Source organism: Lissotriton helveticus, chromosome 2_1 (genome assembly GCF_964261635.1).
Source record: "Lissotriton helveticus chromosome 2_1, aLisHel1.1, whole genome shotgun sequence".
Lineage (NCBI taxonomy): Eukaryota > Metazoa > Chordata > Amphibia > Caudata > Salamandridae > Lissotriton > Lissotriton helveticus.
Window position 1 is genome coordinate 2078796501 of NC_136059.1, and position 17030 is coordinate 2078813530.

Below are 17030 nucleotides of genomic sequence, written 5' to 3' on the forward strand. Positions count from 1 at the left end.
TTAAACATCCTTACCTTGAGAGGGTGCTTCAGGCCTGTGATAGTAAAATGGGGGTGCTATGTAGGATTGGACACAAGTGCCTACTGGAAAAAGTAAGCAAACACATCTGGGACTATATAAACAGCAGATAATATGTAAGTGTAACCAGAGCACTCCTGGCCACTGGCCACCACTACGAATCACACCCCAGCAGTTTTGGTATGCATCAGTTATTTCACAGTCTCTTCTGCTCCGCTCACATAATGCTGGGACCAACTTCGCACTACACTGGACCACTGCACCCTAACTCTCAAGGCACATCAACTCCATCTTGAAGGTGTGGCGTGAGAGGCCAAGATGGCGAACACTCTTTAACAGAGCGCCACACCCCTCTAATCTCACATTTATCCACAACACTGTATGCTATCGCCCTCTCTTGTGGAGCAGCTGCGCTCCTCTTCATTGTCGCTTGCCCCAGAGATGACACAGGACACCCGTTGGCCACTGCTGATTCCGCTTGCTGGGCGGCTTGTTCCTTTGCGGGCCGGGAGGCCACAGACCACCAAGTGCAAAATACAGGCAGCCTACCTCCATGCTTTTCATTTCACATTGAGTACGGGGGCTCTGCCTTTACTACAGCCTGTTGTTACTTAGCCTGGTTTACCCCGGAAGGAGTCAGACTGATGCGTGTGCCCGATAACTGCTGCCGCCGTTGGGGCTCGGTCGGCCTTGAAGCCTTGTGACGGCATTGGTGATTGCCGACTTAGAGGGGAGTCCGGCACTAATGCTAATGCGCACATTCCCTCTTCTCCCCCCCCTTTTATTCTTCTGGCAGTGAGAACATGGTGCACGACCTGACCGCTAGGGCAGGGTGTAGCCTATACGCGCCTTCAGCCTTACCTGTGGCATTTGCCAAAAGAGGAGAATGTACATGTGGCATAACCACTGATTGATAAGTTGGCCTACTGTTGCTGGACACCGGGAAGGAAGCGACATTGGAACCTTGCACTACATTAGGGCATTACTCACATCATACGCGCTTCCCATTTCTGCCGGTTTGGACTGTGTTCTGAGCCACTATTGACTCTGAGGTCTTGCCAAGATACTTGTTCCCCACTGCGGACACTGTGACTGCATTCTGCCTGGTGTGGCACTGATCACCTGCCTCTATGACCGTGCCAATATAGGATGCCTTAGCTCCTATAACATGGCTTTGGGGGCGAACTGTGTCTGCTGTGTTAGAAGCTGCCCTTCGGTGTAGTGCCCTCTGGAATTAGACCTTATTTGTGCCCCACTGTATTGTCACATTACCATGGTCCGCACAGCCACATGCAAACAATAGTGTATTAATGGTGAAATATTCAAACCTAGAACCTTTGTTGATAACTACAAATGAATTGTTTGCACAAATACCTTTTTCTCACATCACTTTACCCTCCCGAAAATCACCTTTTCTATGATCCCTTCTTTTCCCTGTCGCTCCGGGCACTTTATGTATGAATTTGTACTCTGTATTATATGCATTTGAGAACATGACGGTGTGAATAAATAACACTGCTCAATCTTTCATTTCTTTACATTGTTTTTCTACATCTTTGGGAATAGACAATATATGTTTTATGTGTTTTGAGGCAAAGTATTGATTGATTACTGGGACCATCCCTTACTGTACTGATCATTGGAAACTGTCAGACAAGGTTGGTGACACAAAACAGTCACTTGCTACAATGCAGACACAAACTTGTGCGAGGGAGCCCCAAGTAAGAAACACACTGACCAGAAGTGCATAATGGAAGAGAGGGTTGAGGGTGCTGAGGGCCGCTCCAGATGAAATAATATCCATGTTGTGGGTCTCCCTGAGAATTCGGAAGGTCAGGATGCAGTAGCCCCTGATGAAAGGTGGGTGTGTGACATTGTCCCTCAGTCGGTCCTTTCACCATTCTTCTCTGTTGAGCGAGCACACCATGCACCAGCTCGGAAGCCCCCATCAGGAGCAATCCTAGATCGCTAGTGTACCAAGACCGTGATCTTAGCCCAAGAGAGGTCCGCAAACGTACTGAACGCGTTGTGGACAATGCCTGCGCAATGCTTTTTCCAGATTATCTGCGCCGCAAAAATACACATATTGCATATCTACAGGAATCACATTTGATTAAAACTGAAGCTGCAAAACTGCAACAACATTGGTGAAGCCAGATTTTCTCCACTAACTTTGCTACATACATGCTAGGTATGCTGGTCTGGATCAAAACAGGCATCCCCTTCCAAGCAGACACAATCAGTATTGACCTAGATGGCTGATAAGTCTTTGTTAAAGGTGGGTTGGATGGCTGCCATATAGTCCTAGGGAGTATATATGCCCCCAATACAGACCAATCAGCCTTTTTGACCAAGTTGTCTGAGATTCTTTCAAGCTGGAGCGGGTTACCCTGGCTACTAGGAGGGATTTAAATTGTGTATTGCAGCTTGATTTAGATCACTCTTTTCTTCCTCTCCCTCGTACGGCCAACACATCCAATATCCAGAATCTGACTGGCTAGGAATCTAGTGCGTATCAGACATATGGCACAAACCCAAAGCCACTGCCAGGTTCTATTCCTTTCATTCTTATCCACATGATTTACATGTCTGCGTTGATCGCCTCGTCGGTTCCCCTGACATTCTCCCACATAACACTTACATTGATTATTCTGATCTAATACCCAGTTGTTGCATTTCGTCTGAGAATCGCAACCTTCACGTATTCCCATGTGGTGTCTGCAGTTGATGACACTGGAAAACCCCCCTTTTCGTAAATTTCTACGTACCGCCATCACTGAGTATTTTGACGTCAACACTAACACAGCGCCGTCCCAACAAACTGAGTAGGAAAACTTCAAAGATGCAAAAGGGAAAATGTATAGACACCACCGGGAACATGTGCCGCCAGTTAGATAAGGTAATCACTAAGGTGGAGCGTGATTTGGTGCGTCATGAGACCCGTACATTGCAGACCCCTGCCAATTGGGTTCACTTGGTGCGTGCGCAGTGAGAACACACTACGTTATTGGAAAGACTTCACTGTCTCAAATACGCAGCTCACTCGGCTAGGACACATGCTGAGATGGATAGATCAGGATCTTTGCTGGCATGGCTTATTCGCCAAGAGCAGCCTAGTCATCCAATTATGGAACTATGAGCGGCCACTGGGGTTCACCTACTCACACAAACTGATGTACATGCAGAGCTGACACAACATTATTGTCCATATCAATCTGCAATGATAGAAGGGGTAGGCTCTTTCTTGTCGGGTGTCTCCCTTCCTCTGGAAACACAAGAACAGAGAGTGGAACTTGATAGCCCGCTCACTCTATTTGAGATTCAAGATGCCATCTGTGCCCTTGCTAGTGGCAAGCCTCCTGGGCCTGATGGTTTTACTACTGAATTTATGCCCCACTTTTAGCCCCCCATCTGCAGGCACTTTATGACAAAACCCTCTTGGCCTCCTGCTTACCACCCATGCTATGCGAGGCATTGCTTAGATCTCTCCCTAAACTGCATTGGGCTCTTACAGACCATTGGCCCTTTTTAATAATGATTAGAAGATCCTGGCCAAAGTACTTGTCAATTGCCTGGCACCGCTGGTACATGCACTGGTATATCCAGACCAAAATGGGTTTGTCCTGGCCCGTACATATCACTCAAACTGCCGGGATTCTTCGGATCCTGGAGTATGCTTCCTGTTCCTGGCCCAGGTCGGGCTGCATGGTGATGGATCTAAAGAAAGCATTTAATTCCCTGGAGTGGAAATTTCTCTTTGAGGCACTGCCACATTATGGCCTAGGAACTCTATGCTTTCAGCTGATTAAGCTTCTTTATACCTTCCCACTGGCCAGGATAAAAAATTAACACTCTTATTTCCGATCCTGTCCTGATTGGCAGGGACACTCACTAAGGTTCCCCCCTCTCTCCCTTGCCCTTCTCATTGGCTATAGAGATGCTTGTGCTGGCTCTTTGTGCTTGAGGCCAGAACTGGGGGTTCCCACTGGGAGTGGGTCTGCATTCGATCACTGTATGCAGATGTCCTGCTCTTGTATCTTCAGGATATCATTGGGATTACGACATGGTGGCTTTGACCTTTATCAGATTTGCAGCATTGTCAGGGTTTAAGGTCAACTGGACTAAACTTATCTCTTCCCATTTAGCCCATTGATGTTTGTCCTTGCTATCTGCCTTATTGACATTCGTCTGACCTGGCAACCCACTGTATTTAGATACCTGGGTATCGGCATTTAGCACACATCTGCGGACTTATTTGAAGGCAACCTCACATGAGCTGTGAACTTGTTGCGAGCGCAAATGGGATTCTGGCAGTCACTCCCACTATCTGTCGCGGGGGCACTTCTCTTACCAAAATGATTATGCTACCCCAATTATTATATTATTTTGCTAACAACCCCCTTTTTTAACACAAACTTTATTGATTTTGTACATCTACATTGCCTCTTACATCCACTGCAGCACAAGACATACATCGACACTCTTTGAGGTTATAACACATAGTGCTACAGAGAGTATTCACTGATAAGTGGACTAACAGCAGTGTCTGATTAAGCAGTTGCAAAATTCAGTAAATACTTAGAGCTTGCTAACATCCCCCTTTATGTGCAGAAACCCTTCTTTCGTTTACTGGAAAAACTAATATGGGAACTAATTTGGCACACCACAGGTGGTTGGGTGGCACTTTAGAAGCTTTATTTGTCTAAGAACAAGGGAGGCCTGGCAGTACCTAATTTTGAACAGTACTATTTGGCCTCCCAACTTCAATGGGTAGCCCGCTGGCTTTCGGGCCTATACATTGCTGACACCGCTACCGCCTCCCGAGCTTCGGACTTGCTTGTCTTCCTCCACTTATTTAACACATGTACAACAACAGTGACACCTAGCCCATCACTACTCCGAGTAGCTTATCGATCCTACAACCTGTGGCTTTTTATTACTAACACTGTTACTCCCTATGCACCGGCGCTTCTGTTGCTTGGTACGCCGTGCTGAGGCCAAATCACATCTCAGCTGGAATTATCTTCCTGGCATGAGGCGGAGATACATGCACCAGTTGACCTGTACTGAGATGGTTCTCTCATCCCATTAGTGTCCTTCAATGATAATGAAAGATTGCCCCAGGGTCAATTTCTCCTGCAAAATTCTTTGATTGGAGTACTAGGCAACATGTGGGGTGACAGGCAGCAAGAACACCACATGCCACTCACTATACAATATCTCCATGGCATGAGTTAGGGGAAACACTTGGCATGTTGGTTGGCTGACTCTTTGCGAACCCATACAGCGGTACCGCTCACTCCTTTGCACCGGCAACTGGGAGACAGACCTAGGTCGCCCCTACCCGGATAGGGAGTGGATTTCCATATTGGAATGCCCTGTCTGAGCTCTGCAAAACGCCTGCTTTCACCTCATTCAATACTACATCCTCCATAGGTCCACCTTACACATCAGAAAATCAATCTTTAATTCATGCGCACAAACCCCACTTCTCTCCGCTGTTTCCCTGATGCCGATATATTACACTTTGAGATCCAGTCCATCACTTCACCAGTACTGGCACAGCGTTACTTCCTACATGGTACACTGTACGGGGCGCCCTTCATTACACACCTGGGAGATCTGTATATTGGGTTTACACTGCTGCGATAAAAAGCATAAAGCCTCTGACAGATTGCTCGACCTAGGTCATTTGCTTGCTGAGCATCTCATTACATGCAAATGGAAGTCCCCTACCTCTCCTCTGCTTACTGCTTGGGAGCACTCCATGAATACTTGGGCTCAGGCGTAAAGTGTTTGTTGTAACTTGTTCTCCCAAATGGTATGTCCCATCCACCCCTTCCCCTGAGACCCAGTTGGTATTCCCTGCCCTGAAGTTTGCCATGGAATGTTGGGACACTCTCCAGTGAGGAGAGTAGATGGTTAATAAACGGACTTGCTTAAACTGATGTCCTTGTCATTGAGTATTTATACTTCTAACACTGGCGACGGAACTGCGCAGGGGGCAGAAGTTAACGATCTCCCCTTTGAGTGCTCTCTCCACACACACGCAAGTGGAAAAGGAAGTTATTGTGTGGGAAGAATCGAAGAAGGATTGAGAACTTTCAAGATTAAGGTCAGCAATTGATGGATATGATGCTGAATCGGCAAAGAGCATACTAAATTAAAGGGAGAAGCGGATGGAGTGACTGTCTGTAAAGGAAAAAGAATAAGTTCGGGAGTGCGAGAGCCTACCTGCTATCTGCGGGCGTCCTGTGAGACACTGTTTGGGCATTGTGCCCAAGCTAATCCAACGTCTCTGTGCAATCAAAACTCATGGCAGAGGCAGATTGAGGTTCCGGGCTAGACGCACTTTCAGGACAACGGGTCTGTGTGAAGTCGGGCACAGTGTGTAAAGGAGTTGGACGTACAAAAGACTCCTTTCTGCGTCTCGCATTTCTGTCAAAGAAAGGCCATTTTAAGGAAACTAACCTGATCTGTGGAGAGCTTTTCTCCCGACCGGAAGAGTGTGTGTGGCGCCTGGGGTGTCGACGGAGCCCGGGTGTGCACCGGAGTAGTGCCGTTCTGGGTCCAGTTGTCTCCGTGTGCCTCAACCATCGGTGCGTGTGTCTAAGGCACTAGTGAGGCCACGCGACGTAGTTGAGCTGAGGAGGGGCTGACGGAGACTGCAGCGGTCTGCCGTGTGATAGGAGCTTGGTGAGCCGGGTCCGTCCCCGGATCGGTGTTCATCAGGAGCCTGGGTCGTGGAGACCGAAATTCCTGTCAGCGCGTCTAAACCTCTGGAAGCCGGATATCTAGGACGCCCCCGGCGCACTAGCAGCTAAGGGGCGGAAGTTGTGAGGATAAAAATTAACCCCTTCCAGACAGTGATCGTTGCCTGCTGCCCTGTACAGCTGTTTTGTGGGCTATTCCTAAGTGCTTCCCCTCATTCCATCGGAAGCGAGCAAAAGTTTGGAGTTTATGGGCTCAATCATAAGGTCACGGTGGTGAGTGTGACATCTTACAGGCTGTGTGGAACTGGAGGGACAATCAGTAGTTCTCCACCATTATCCGGACTGAGACCTCATTTGATAGTGATACCAAGACTCTGTATGAAAAGTGCATGGGGTAGTGATTTCTCTCAAGTGTTTAATGGAAAATCTATAGTCCTATGCTGATGGTATATTACCTAGGTTATTTTTTTTCCTTCATCTGAGTAATTGGTGTAATAACTAGACTCTGTATGTAAAAGTGCTTGGAAAAGTGAAACTCTGTTTTAGGTGTTCTCTCCTGGAAATCTATTGTCCTATGCTGGTGGTGTAATACCTAAGTTATAGCTCCTCTTTGTGTAAGTGGTGTAACCATGGCAGCAGCAAGCATGAGCCAACCCCCACCTTTTTTGAATGAGATAGGCGAACCGGAAATCAGTTGGAAGGAGTGGGTGAAACTTTTTTAATCATATTTGATAGCTGTGGGTGGTGAAAAATACAAGCCAGAAAGGAAAAAACACATTTTATTACACAATTTGGGTAGGCAAGGGCGCAAGGTCTATGAGTCTCTACCTATGTTAGAACAGGAGGGAGAGAATGAAACAGGTGTTGATGTGTATGAGCAAACTATGGAAAAGTTAAAGAAACATTTTGGGGAAAGGATAAATGTAGTGTTGGAATGCCACAAGTTTTTCAAAAGATGTCAGGGTAAGCAAGAGTCTGTGCAGAATTTTATTGCTGCATTGAGGGGCCTAACACAGCTATGTGAGTTTGGTAACTTAACTGATTCCCTTATAAGGGACCAACTTGTGAGGTGTACCAATAACCCACGCATCCAGGAGAAGTTGCTAGCAAAAAACCCAGGGTTAAGAGAAGCTATCGAAATAGCCAAGTCTGTAGAACACACAACAAGATGCATTAAGGAAATGAAAACCAATGGGGAGGAAGTAGCTTCTGTAAAAGATGAAGAGGATTGTAATGAGGTGTGTAAGATTAGGTCTAAAGAAAATTACAGTGTGAGAGGAGAACCAAAGGAGAAGGGTCCAAAATGCTACAGGTGTGGCAGTAATAACCATTTTGCAACCTTTTACCAGTGCCCTGCCAGGTTTGTCACGTGTAAAAATGTAATAGGAGAGGGCATTTCGCGAGAGTATGTAGAGATGGTGAACAACACACTAGAAATGACGGTAGGAGTATGGAGAAGAGTGCAGCCAGGGAAGTAAAGTGCATAGAACAAAGAAGCGAGAAGATAATTTTGCAAGTAAAAGACATAGATGGTACTGTGAATACGATTTACCCAAAATGTGATGTCTTCCTTGAAGACCAATGTGTAGAAATGTACGCAGACTCATGCTCTCCATACACCTTACTGAACAAAGATGATTTTGTGTCCATGGAAAATTGTAATGTGAAGCAGTTGAAATTGCCTGACATTTCTCCCACAGGGTATAACAAAGGGAAAATACCATTGGTGGGCATGAAAAAAGTACAACTACGCTTTAAGGACAGGGAAACTTATGGCACAGTGTATATAGTGGAGTCAGGATCTAATTTACTGGAATGGGTTCACCAAAAAGAGCTGGGTATCATCCTAGATCCTAATAGTACTGAACAAGTTTTGCTCACTGACAGGTCCCAGGGAAGCGAAAAAATTTGTGAAGAATTTGGGTAACTATTCAGGGATGAGCTTGGGTGTCTACACAAGTTCCAACACAGAATCAAGTTGAAATACAACGCTAGGCCAGTAGTACATAAACTACGCCCGGTGCCACACAAGTTGAAAATACCCCTAGAAGAGGAATTGCGCAAGCTTTGTGAGTTAGATATAATTCAACCTATAACCTGCACAGAGTGGTTGGCTCCGATTGTTATCGCAGCCAAAGCCAATGGGGAAGGCATTCGTCTTTGTGTGGACCTGCGCAGTCTCAACGACAATATATGGGTAGAAAGACATCCTTTACCCGTAATTAACAAAATGCTGAGCACCATGGGCCCAGCTAAATACTTCAGCGTGATTGACCTGTCCATGGCATATCACCAAATTGAACTCCATCCAGAATCGAGGCCTCTCACGGCGTTCATCACCCCATCAGGAGCATACATGTTCAAACGGATGCCTTTTGGCCTGGCGTCCGCCGCAGCAATTTTCCAGAAGGCGATGCAGAAGATATTGGAAGGAGTGGAACACACCATGTGTTTCCAGGACGACATCCTGGTCTATGGCCAAACTGAGGAAGAACATGATGGGGTTGTGAGACAGGTGTTCAGCAGACTTATGGAGACTGGTCTGACAGTGAAGAAAGAAAAATGTAAAATAAAAGTGAAGGAAGTTGAGTATTTAGGCCACAAGATTACAGAAGAGGGGTTCAGACCGAAGGGCAGCTTAATCCAAGCAGTGAAGGAAGCACCCAGCCCCAAGAACAAAGAAGAACTAAGGTCCTTCTTAGGACTTTTAGAGTACATGTCAAAGTACGTAGTCAATTTTGCTGCCAAGTGTGAGCCTATGAGGGAGTTAATGAAGAAAAACAAGGATTACCAATGGAATGAGGAGCATGATGCGGTGGTTAAGTCACTAAAAGAAGAATTATTAACCTCCCCAGCATTAGGAAAATTTGATGCATCTAAGAAAACCATTTTGGCCACAGACGCCTCTAACAAGGGCCTGGGAGCAACCCTGATACAGAAGGATGGAAAAGAGGAGAAAATCATTGCGTTTGCATCCCAGAGTCTCACAAACCCTGAACGGAACTATTCCGTAATTGAAAGGGAGGCCTTGGCCTGTTTCTGGGCTGTTAGACATTTCAAGTTTTTCTTGTGGGCTTTAAGGTTCTCCATCCGGACCGATCATAAACCCCTCACCTTCATCTTTTCCGTGAAGGGATTAGAGAATTGTACACCGCGCATCAGCAGATGGATCCTGGGGCTGGAGCACTATAACTTCAATGTGGAGTATGTGCCAGGAAATGAGAATAAAATCGCGGATTTCCTGTCAAGGTCACCGTTACCAGATGTGGGAGAAAGAGAAGAAGCCCTCGACAGTCCTATACTAATGACGGAGATGCCGGCCATCACGGAAAAAGACTGGGAGGAGGAGTTGAAAGATGACAAGGAGTTAAACATGCTGAAAGAGTACATGGTGGAAGGATGGCCGAACAAGAAGAGTGAACTTGAGACTGGCATAGAAGAGTATTGGGAAGTGAGAAATGAATTAAGTTTCATAAAAGGCAGAATCTACCGAAATCATAGAGTGGTTCCACCCAAAAGCCTCAGGAAGAAGGTCATCGATTTGGCACATGAAGGCCACCTAGGGCGCAGCCTTACTAAAGCCAGAGTCAGATCCAGTTTCCGGTTCCCCAGGATGGATGCCTTGACTGAACAAGCCGTTAAGGATTGTGGGGCGTGCGCCAAAACTGACAAATCTAAGGTGGTACAGAAGGCACCATTGTCTCCAGTGAATGTGCCAACCAAGCCATGGAGCAAGCTGGCCATGGACATTATCGGACCCATGCAGGAACTAGGTGAGAGGAGGAGGTTCATGCTGGATTTAATCGATTACACTACCCATTGGATCATGCAGAAGTTTGTCCACACTGTCACCACAAGGACAGTGATCGAGTTCTTGAATGGAGTATTTGTCAAAGAAGGCATTCCTGTGACTTTGGTGACAGATAACGGAGTGCAGTTTTGCTCGGAAGAGATGCGTGCATTCCTCAAGGGTTTGGACATCAAACACGAGACCACAGCTTTATACTGCCCCAAAGCCAATGGTCTAGTCGAGCGGGCAAACAGAATCATAAAGGAACATATCCAATTAGCTGCAACCAACGGGCACGAGATAGAAGGGTCTCTTAGAAGGTGCCTGTGGGCTTACCACACCTCCCCTAATAAGGTCACAGGCATTTCACCCTTTGTAGCACTGCGTGGAAGAGAACCCTGCACCAATCTAAATCCCAGTTGGCTGAGTGGGGGCGAGCCCAAAGTAGTGGATCCGGAAGCCATGGCAGAAAAAGTCCAACTCCACCAAGATAGTTACAAGCGGTGGTATGATACTAAACATGGGGTGAAGGATGGCAAGTGGGAGGTAGGTGACAGGGTACAAGCCAGAAAGACCGTAAAAGTGGGAGCCACCCAAAGCAAATACTACATGCCCTGTAAAATTACTAAAGTGCTTAAGAATGTGGTTCAACTTGAGAATGGTCAATGGTGGAGCTTTGACAAAATTGTAAAATGCGCATGAGTTATGTTCTGTATTCTATTTTTCCTCCTATAGTATCACAACACAGTTCTATCCCACCCTGTGGGTCTTAGCCTTTGTTCTGTGTCACCCTTATGGGAAGGAGATGTGTTGTAACTTGTTCTCCCAAATGGTATGTCCCATCCACCCCTTCCCCTGTGACCCAGTTGGTATTCCCTGCCCTGAAGTTTGCCATGGAATGTTGGGACACTCTCCAGTGAGGAGAGTGGATGGTTAATAAACGGACTTGCTTAAACTGATGTCCTTGTCATTGAGCATTTATACTTCTAACAGTGTTGCCTTTCACAAGGCGGAAACACTGGGACTACGCAAATACACCCCTAGTGACCCATTGGGATACCATCTTAGCGGGCTTCCAAATGCTCTTCAACTACCGGTGGATGCCCCTACTTGATTCTCAGAGTCTGTTGCAATACTAGTTCCCACACTACCCGTCTATGGCACATTCCCCTACTTGCCCCGCGCCATACATCTCGCTTATTTGTGATGAAGTAATACTAGTGGCATTGCTATACATGCACTGTATACTTAAAAACTGAAAATCGTAATAAACAGATTTGAACAAAAAAAATTAGCACCACCTTGAAATTTCAGCAGGTATGGAGGGTGACAATTGCAAAAAACAACAAGTGATGGACTGAATGTGGATCAATGTCACACACTCCCCCAGTCAAAAGATCTGGGCCCAAATCCATCGTTTTTTTGCACTCCACACCACCCTGGGTCAGATAATGGCTTTATGCAAATCAGCTCTGACCCTGTTGCCCCATGGGAACAGTCCAGTCCGAACTACAACAGCCATATCTTTCCCAGACCGGAATCAAGCATCCGAGGACCGGACCGGTTTCGAGTGTGTGACATTGATCCACATTCAGTCCATCACTTGTTGTTTTTGCAATTGCCGCCCTAAGTGCGCTGGGGATGCCCAGACGTGGGTCCCAGGCACTCCACACCACTTGGAGTCAAGCTAGCCGGGCTGAAGAGAGGTGTTACCTCGAAACCGGTCCGGTCCTCGGATGCTTGATTCCGTTCTGGGAAGGACATGGCTTTTGTAGTTCGGACTGGACTGTTCCCATGGGGCAACAGGGTCAGAGCTGATTTGCATATCGCCATTGTCTAACCCAGGGTGGTGTGGAGTGCAAAAAAACGATGGATTTGGGCCCAGATCTTTTGACTGGGGGAGTGTGTGACATTGATCCACATTCAGTCCATCACTTGTTGTTTTTGCAATTGCCGCCCTAAGTGCGCTGGGGATGCCCAGACGTGGGTCCCAGGCACTCCACACCACTTGGAGTCAAGCTAGCCGGGCTGAAGAGAGGTGTTACCTCGAAACCGGTCCGGTCCTCGGATGCTTGATTCCGTTCTGGGAAGGACATGGCTTTTGTAGTTCGGACTGGACTGTTCCCATGGGGCAACAGGGTCAGAGCTGATTTGCATATCGCCATTGTCTAACCCAGGGTGGTGTGGAGTGCAAAAAAACGATGGATTTGGGCCCAGATCTTTTGACTGGGGGAGTGTGTGACATTGATCCACATTCAGTCCATCACTTGTTGTTTTTGCAATTGCCGCCCTAAGTGCGCTGGGGATGCCCAGACGTGGGTCCCAGGCACTCCACACCACTTGGAGTCAAGCTAGCCGGGCTGAAGAGAGGTGTTACCTCGAAACCGGTCCGGTCCTCGGATGCTTGATTCCGTTCTGGGAAGGACATGGCTTTTGTAGTTCGGACTGGACTGTTCCCATGGGGCAACAGGGTCAGAGCTGATTTGCATATCGCCATTGTCTAACCCAGGGTGGTGTGGAGTGCAAAAAAACGATGGATTTGGGCCCAGATCTTTTGACTGGGGGAGTGTGTGACATTGATCCACATTCAGTCCATCACTTGTTGTTTTTGCAATTGCCGCCCTAAGTGCGCTGGGGATGCCCAGACGTGGGTCCCAGGCACTCCACACCACTTGGAGTCAAGCTAGCCGGGCTGAAGAGAGGTGTTACCTCGAAACCGGTCCGGTCCTCGGATGCTTGATTCCGTTCTGGGAAGGACATGGCTTTTGTAGTTCGGACTGGACTGTTCCCATGGGGCAACAGGGTCAGAGCTGATTTGCATATCGCCATTGTCTAACCCAGGGTGGTGTGGAGTGCAAAAAAACGATGGATTTGGGCCCAGATCTTTTGACTGGGGGAGTGTGTGACATTGATCCACATTCAGTCCATCACTTGTTGTTTTTGCAATTGCCGCCCTAAGTGCGCTGGGGATGCCCAGACGTGGGTCCCAGGCACTCCACACCACTTGGAGTCAAGCTAGCCGGGCTGAAGAGAGGTGTTACCTCGAAACCGGTCCGGTCCTCGGATGCTTGATTCCGTTCTGGGAAGGACATGGCTTTTGTAGTTCGGACTGGACTGTTCCCATGGGGCAACAGGGTCAGAGCTGATTTGCATATCGCCATTGTCTAACCCAGGGTGGTGTGGAGTGCAAAAAAACGATGGATTTGGGCCCAGATCTTTTGACTGGGGGAGTGTGTGACATTGATCCACATTCAGTCCATCACTTGTTGTTTTTGCAAAGGTATGGAGGGTGAGCCATCAAAATTTGCTAATTTCATGTAAGTGCCTGGTGGCAATATCTGTGGCCACTGAAGAGAGCTTGGATCCACTGTGGATCCAGTCATGCTCTGCATTCTCAAAAGTTAGATTTCAAGAAGTAAATAGTCCTACACAAATGACTTAAACAAAGAAAGAAAAAAGTGCCCATAGTAGTTGCATTGCTTCTATAAGTAACGGGAATAATGGAGACAACATCTATACAAAAAAACGCTCTTTGAAGAACTGCATTTTCAGATAAAATTTTCAGGATTAAGTAATGTGTTGCATCATTCCCTCACCTGTCTGTGTTTTATTAATGGCTTCTTATCATGCAGCTTTTTAGCAGTATCGCTTGATTTCTTTAAAGTTAAAGGCACTCCATATTTTGCAGCTGGTTTTGTGATTTTCTGAGCAGGTGCAGCAGAAGCCAAGACTTGTCCCTGAGCTGGTCGTTTTGCTATTCAAGACAAAAAAATACAGGTAGATTTAAGTCGGATCACCACGTGTGCCTCATAGGGTTCAACAAATTCGAGAGCCACATGACACGATAGACGAGAGATTAGTTTACTTTGGTCATGATGTGCTGGGTGATTTTCACTTCACGAGAACCGAGGAAACAATGAAAACTGTCAGAACAATCTGAGTTATGGAAGAGCTCAATACTTTTTTCATGTAGTTCCGACTAATCCGTAGGATCTGCACATTGTTTGGACAACATAAACTAGGGGCTTGGTGCCAAGACTGATTCCGGACACCCCAAAAGGATATGTTGGCCTTTAGACCACATAGCTCACAGTGCCACCGTAAGCCTCCTCACCTACCAAGGAGCAAATGGTTTCTGGCAACCAATGAACATGACAACACTGACCCCTCAGGGTTTCTGGAAACAGTACAGAACCTTTCTCTCAGTCACTCGTGCTCCCTTATTCTCATAGAAGTATATAGAGAATACCCAGTGGGAAATTTTAAATATATTTATTGAACCAACGTTTGATACATGTGCTGCAATGATTACTAGACAGAAGCAGATAAAAGTGATTACAAGGACCAAAAGCGTGAATAGTAGATACAGTTCTACCATGGTTCTAACATAATGTGTGTATGCTGGCAGTAAAACAAGGCAGCAATCGAAATCCTACCATGAGAACCCTACTCCAAGTGTGCCTAGAGTGTGTGTAGGTGTAAAGCAAAGAATCCCCCCTAGGGATAATCCAACCCCATTACCTGATGGGATAGAATAAAGGACCCAGTCTTGGTGACAAACCGGACACCGCTCACGAGATGTCAGACGGCTGCTAGGCGAATTCTCAGCATGCAAGGACCTCTGGTGTCAGCTGGAGTGCCTCCTCTGCTAATCTATTGGGATGCTCATCTTTTATAATAGAAAGCAGCCTTGTGATGTGCGTATAGATTAGTGATGTTATGGATGTGTAGATAGCCCTGTCGCCCCATGGATGAAGATAGATATTCCATTTTTACATAGTGCGAAAAGAAACCTTGTACATGATGTTTAGGGCATTGTGATAATGTTGTGCGAAGCTTGATGTGTAAACACGTTCAGTTTCAGGGAAACTAATCCAACATTGTCATGCACGCAAATATGTACAAATGGTTACTGCTGAAAAATAGGATAATGTAAGATATAAGCTGCTTCGCTACTTGGGCCTATCTTGGGAATAACACACTTTGTTACAGCATCAAAAAATCAGTTCAGCTAATTTATAGTTGCCAAGGACAGGATCAAATTTGGGCTTAGTGCAGGTCTATTATCTACTATTTTGAAAACTATTAATGATTTACTGTCCATATGCAGTTACTCTATTCTTAACATTGTATACGTTTAAATATGGAAAAAAAACTGGACATGCTTACAAAGAATCTTTTATATGTTGAACACACAGTCAGAATCACACTATTTTATAATTGTAAAGTGCAGAAAAAGGACATTCGTGAGAACATAGCAACAAGCTGAACAATAGTTCAAAATTAGGTTCTCATATGTAAGTGATCTATAAATGGAATTATTACTCACGAAATACACAATTAAGGTGAAAGGTTCAAGGAGAAACCACAGTTGCTTCAATTTGCAAGTCAAAAACACAAACATTGATTTATGGCATCGCATCATTACAACCTCCAGCATTTAGCGGAAAAGACAAACCATGTTCATGTGGACTCCGCTCCATCAGGTGGCCCTTTAAAGTGGATGAGGTATATCAATATCTGTAAATACGTACATTTTCAACTGGACAAATTATGAGGGAATGCGGTCATGAAGTCTACTGCAAGGCTACTACACCAAAGTATCTACCAAATTATTTAAATTAAACATTAAATTCAAATTATTTAAACAATAAGTTAAGTGTAAACAAAGGTTAATTCGAAATAGAATAAGAACCGGTGCCCAATACCCTGCACATCTGCTTCTGAACATCGGCTCAACAATTGCCAAGGATGCGAATCTTAATTTGATCTCATAGTTCTTCCTTTCACTATTGGACACTCCGTGCACCCTCTCACTCATGCAGACTCCTGCTTTCTGCCTTTGCAGCCGTTTTCCTGTACATCCGGATCTACTTCTTTCCCCTTTCTGTTTTTGGTGCACTTGCTTTGGTAAATGGCTGATGAGTAACAATAAGTACCGTTCAACAAACATGAGTGACAGTGGCCCCACCGGCTCAAATTATACACTAAATATAGATGTTGTAACTCTGAACTAAATATGCATAAGTTTACCTGACACAGGAGTTGCAACCTTAGGTTGATTGAGAAGTGCTGCATGACCAAATTCTTCGGCAATAAGCTAAAGTAAAAGAGAAAAGGCAAGGTTTGCTAAACTTTCCTTAAATGGCTTTAGTTTGTGTAATTGTGGAGTGGAGAGCAGTCATCTGTTACAAGAGCCATAGAAAACAAAGCTCACAGGAAGACAAGGTCATGTCACACACGATAAATAAAACACAAGAAATGCCCAGAATTAAAAAGGGAAACGGCCTGTATTTTCCTCTTTACAAGCACAATTACATCTACTGTTAAGCCAGGAATCTTAATTTCACAAATGTTCTTTTTATAGATCATTAGTCATTGCCGATTAAAATACTGCACACATTTTGCTAAAATCACACATTAAACGATTACAGAGCATATTTCTCTACGGCTACAGGTGCTACAAATGCATTATGTTACTTACCCTGTAATCATCTGTTCATCACATG

General features: G+C 45.7%; 1 protein-coding gene across 3 annotated transcripts in view; it reads right to left on the minus strand.

Moving 5' to 3' along the window:
* Positions 1–17030, minus strand: part of NEK1 (NIMA related kinase 1) — a 1042157-nt gene that overhangs the window by 743385 nt on the left and 281742 nt on the right. For all 3 annotated transcript variants that reach the window (XM_078677052.1, XM_078677050.1, XM_078677051.1), the window contains exons 9-10: positions 16555–16621; positions 14118–14275 (exon numbers count right to left, since the gene is read on the minus strand). In XM_078677052.1, the coding sequence (XP_078533178.1) occupies positions 14118–14275; positions 16555–16621 (225 nt within the window). The remainder of the gene's footprint in view (positions 1–14117; positions 14276–16554; positions 16622–17030) is intronic.